This window comes from Haliotis asinina, chromosome 2 (assembly GCF_037392515.1).
Source record: "Haliotis asinina isolate JCU_RB_2024 chromosome 2, JCU_Hal_asi_v2, whole genome shotgun sequence".
Classification (NCBI taxonomy): domain Eukaryota; kingdom Metazoa; phylum Mollusca; class Gastropoda; order Lepetellida; family Haliotidae; genus Haliotis; species Haliotis asinina.
The window spans coordinates 95,661,453-95,665,667 of NC_090281.1; the positions used below are offsets into that span (position 1 = coordinate 95,661,453).

The 4,215-nt window shown below is 38.9% G+C and overlaps 1 protein-coding gene across 1 annotated transcript; it reads left to right on the forward strand.

Moving 5' to 3' along the window:
• Positions 1 to 1,859: 1,859 nt before the first annotated feature.
• On the forward strand, positions 1,860 to 3,886 carry LOC137274639 (uncharacterized). Its single transcript, XM_067807946.1, has 2 exons — positions 1,860 to 1,946; positions 2,310 to 3,886. Exon 2 carries the CDS (start codon positions 2,322 to 2,324, stop codon positions 3,066 to 3,068), a length of 747 nt encoding a protein of 248 aa, XP_067664047.1. The 5' UTR covers positions 1,860 to 1,946; positions 2,310 to 2,321; the 3' UTR covers positions 3,069 to 3,886.
• The last annotated feature ends 329 nt before the right edge of the window (positions 3,887 to 4,215 follow it).

Genomic DNA, 4,215 nt, shown 5'->3' on the forward strand with positions numbered 1-4,215 from the left:
GTCTCTAAATAACTGCAGTGATATTGAACGCGAAGCTAAACACAATTTCAGGTCTCTTACTTTTTTTACCTTTCGAATTTGAAAATGTATGTACTATGGTGTTCTTTTGAGATTGCCTTGATTGGACAAGCGGCAGTACATAGCCTGCTGTGCCGTTCAGGTCAATTAATTACACCAAGCCGAACCCAGGGCATGCAGCCATGATATGCACATACGTGAGTTAGTGGATTCGTCTTTATGCCTCAAATATTATTCCAGTCTTTTGTGGATGGGACAACAGTGAATACACACATTGTACCCTGGTAGGAAATCGAACACGTGACTCCCACTCATATCCACTATATTTAGAGGATTCAGAACGTCTCACACGTTTACAATATATACATATAACAAGTTAAATTTTGGTTAATACCAATAGAAGTTTGAAAATTATATGAAGTACTTATTTTAGACGTGATACTGGTGTAGATCGGTAATTAAAACAACTTCAAGTAAGCCTGATCTACGTATTGCGTATTTCGATGCCACTGCTGAGCACACAGGGCCCTGCATGGTTTAACCCGACAGTTACAATTATTAGCATTTTGCTGCTGTTAATAGTTTATCATGATCAAAGAGCACAATAAGCAATGCAGACATTTCTTACACACAGTTATTTCTGTCCAGGTAACACGACACCTGTCACATGCACGACTGACCAATCAGCGATGTCCGATATTAATATATGCGTGTATTTCCGTGATCTAAATATAGAGACAGGCGGTAGGTTCACAGCTGTGGAAAAATCAGACGATCTATTCAGAATGACAACCTATACACTGACATGATTCGAGTGTGTACATAATAATATTCTTGTACTTTCGGTTGAATAGAATGAGTTGATAAACTAAGTTTCTACCTGATGAACTTAGTAGAGCTAATCCATACAATTCCATGAACTCATCGTATGCACTGAAACCACAACATGAGGCTAATGAGAAGTCTATGTTGGTAAATGGATATATGATTCATGATTGAATGTGCTAAACAATGTAGTTCAATCATGTATGTATTTTGAATACTCAGTTCATCGTTTTCTAGATGTTCAGTTTCGTATACATTGTATGATGATCCGTATAAACAGATATACATTACAATTTCGGGACTTTTGTCCGTTTTCTCGCTATATAGCTCAGTGAGTGTGTCTGTGTGTGTGCGTGCGTGCGCGTGACCAAGGTACGACATATTCACAAGGAGTAATGTCACATGTTGCTATATTATTGTTGTCTGAACATCTGTCGGAAAGTGAGGGTTGTGTGGTAGCGAGGTGCAGACTATATGAATGTTACCATTAAAATTCTACTACACATTTAGACAAATGTACTTGTAATGAAAGCCTAACATTAAATCACATTTATAACGAGAATCTTAACAGGGATTATTTGTATGTGTACGTTAAAATGATAAGTACAGTCAGCAGAGGATCTGAAGTACATTTTAACCTAATGTATATATAGATACATGTCGTTCTTCATAATACGTCACGGTAGGTGTTTCAGTGTCTCTTATTTGGATGTAAATACACCGCACGTCACGTAATGGTCTCCATAACAAGCGCATCTTGATCAACACTATTGGTGAAACTCTACCATACATGAGAATGTATAGAAAACAGATAAAGTGATTTTGTACTATGTCAACAAAAGCGCTTTTTTTTATAAGTGTAAAGAGATCGCGCCTCGTGTCCAGATAAACGCCTTGATCGTCAGTGTCTCCATGGCATAACCGCTTTGATTACAATCTGGTCTTACGTGTGTGTTATTTTTAACCTGGGAATTACCTCACTTTCAATGTGATCTGAGGAAAAACCCATGCACCAATTTAAGATTTCTTATATTGCTATTAATGTCTATAGTTCACGTTTGCTGCCTAATTCCATCCACGACTTGGCCAGAGTAGGTTGGCAGGTAGGTTCTCCTTCCACATCGATATTGTACCGAACGGTCCAGTCCTCCAGTATTTTGTGAAATGTTTGCTGTTATTGTTGATTAATGTCAGCTCTGAACTTAAGTAGGCATTAACATAAGGTGGTAGTAGATTCATACCTTGTCTACAGCGGCGTGTACAAAGTATCATACAGTACAGTTTGTTATCCGTTATCGTATGGTTGTATTTTTGCAAATTATCTGCCCCCAAACGATACCATGAAAAGTCACTCTCCTGCCCAGAGCTATTTGGTTTAGATAGATAACATGAAGTGGTATGTCTGTTATTGTTGTTGAATTACTATTAGTCTTGTGTCTATTCAAGTGGTTTTTTTGTACTTTCAGGAATTTTTCGAGATGAACGATAATATATCTCAGCTCGAGAACTACGTCAGAGCATGGGCATGGGTATATCACATTAAACCCGATTATCAAACAATCTACAACTTTGGCGATCTCGACTTCACGGTAGATTTTGAAAATGTCGACTTTCTTTGCGAGAAACCAACATTTATGAACAAGAAGAGCCCAATGTTAGATCCAAAGGTAGTGTTTCAGACAAAATACAAAAACGACACTGACGACTCTCAAGAAATGACCGTCCGCGTTCACCGTACGACATCCGCTACGGCAAGAATCAGGATGAAGCATGGCTTCACTACTGACAACGGAGTTGGTATTAAGCTCCGCGCACCACCGGAGGTAGACAGTGCCTTCGGAGCATACCTGCCTGTCCAGACGGAGGAGCAGAGTGACCTGAGTCACAGCATGACCTGGAAGTACAACTCCAGAATCACAGCCGCGCCTCGGAGGACAACAGTGGCCAAATTCGAGGTCAACGAACAGAGACTGGCCTGTGACTTCGCCACGTACGTGCGTCTGAAGGGGATGGTCAAAGTGACGGTTGTTCAAAAGACATCAGGAATTACTATTGAAACTATCAACGAAAGTATCAGAACGATCCTCAATCAAATACTACGAACAGCAACTGAAAATGACCCACAAGAGAACATAATTTGGATCGGAGCTCAGGAAGCAAGATGGCCGTTTCGAGGTGACATAACCTTCAACTATGGAATATCCCAAAACGAGGTTGTTGAGTGAAACTCTTGGTAAATAGACCAAGTGCAACTGCACTGCAAAATGTGCCCGATGTGACAAACACATAAAAGCTGAAGCCTCTGGTTAAAAGTTGCATCAACTGATTGAAAGGCGCTGGATTAATTACACTCTGTTCTAACAACTTGCTTGAATCTAAGACAGCAACACAAGAACTCATATCACTGCAGATATTCCGTGAAGCTGTTGACTCCTATCGATATTGACAGTGATGTTTATTGTGACTGTTAACTTATTGTACATTGTACGGTATTCTTTTCCTATACCCCCTTATTCGTGTTATCGACATCTCTACAAATTAGGTGTATAAATAGCGATGTTGTGTGAAATGTTTGAAGTGATAATTGTAATATCCTTTTGACAATTTTATTAATGTTGATACGGTAGCCGTAACTCTTTTGACTTGTTTCCACAGATTTGTTTAATCACTTCCATTAACGTGTTGATAATATAGGATGAAAACTATATATGAGCTTTAAATTTCCTTTTCTTACAAAAGCCGAGTTAAATCATAGCTTATTATAACGGTTATGGTGATGGCTTGATTTGCTTGTGTTTGTTTGTACTCAAGTGCTGATCACTGGATTGTCTTGTACAATTTCCATTATTTTCAAACCGCCGCCATATACAGAGTAATGTCACATGTTGACATAATCTTGGTACTTAAACATCTGTCACAAAATACCGATTGTGTGATGTTTAGGTGTAGACTAATGGATGTTAACGTTGTTTTTCTGTCGTCATCGTTAAGAATTCTCATACAGATATAGACAATGCGCTTGTAATAAAAACTTAACATTAAATCACCTTATTATTAATGAGTATCTAAACGGGGATGCAGTTTAGATACTTTTACAAATAGAGGATCTAATGTATGCAACAGTTATAACCTGACCTAGCGTCACTGCTGTTTCAATGTCTATTGTGTGAATGAATGTGTCTGTAAATGCACGGCACGACACGTGATAGTCTCCATAACAAGCACACCTTGATCAACACTATTGATGAAACTCTACCATACATGCGAATGTATAGAGAAACAGCGCATTGTTGTATAAGTGTATAGAGATCCCGCCTCGTGTCGACATCGACGCATTGGTCGTCAGTGTCTCCATGACACAACCGCTTTGAT

What these genes read in the sequence shown, in the direction of transcription:
- LOC137274639 (XM_067807946.1), top strand. Translation starts at nt 2,322, where the DNA reads ATGAACGATAATATATCTCAGCTCGAGAACTACGTCAGAGCATGGGCA.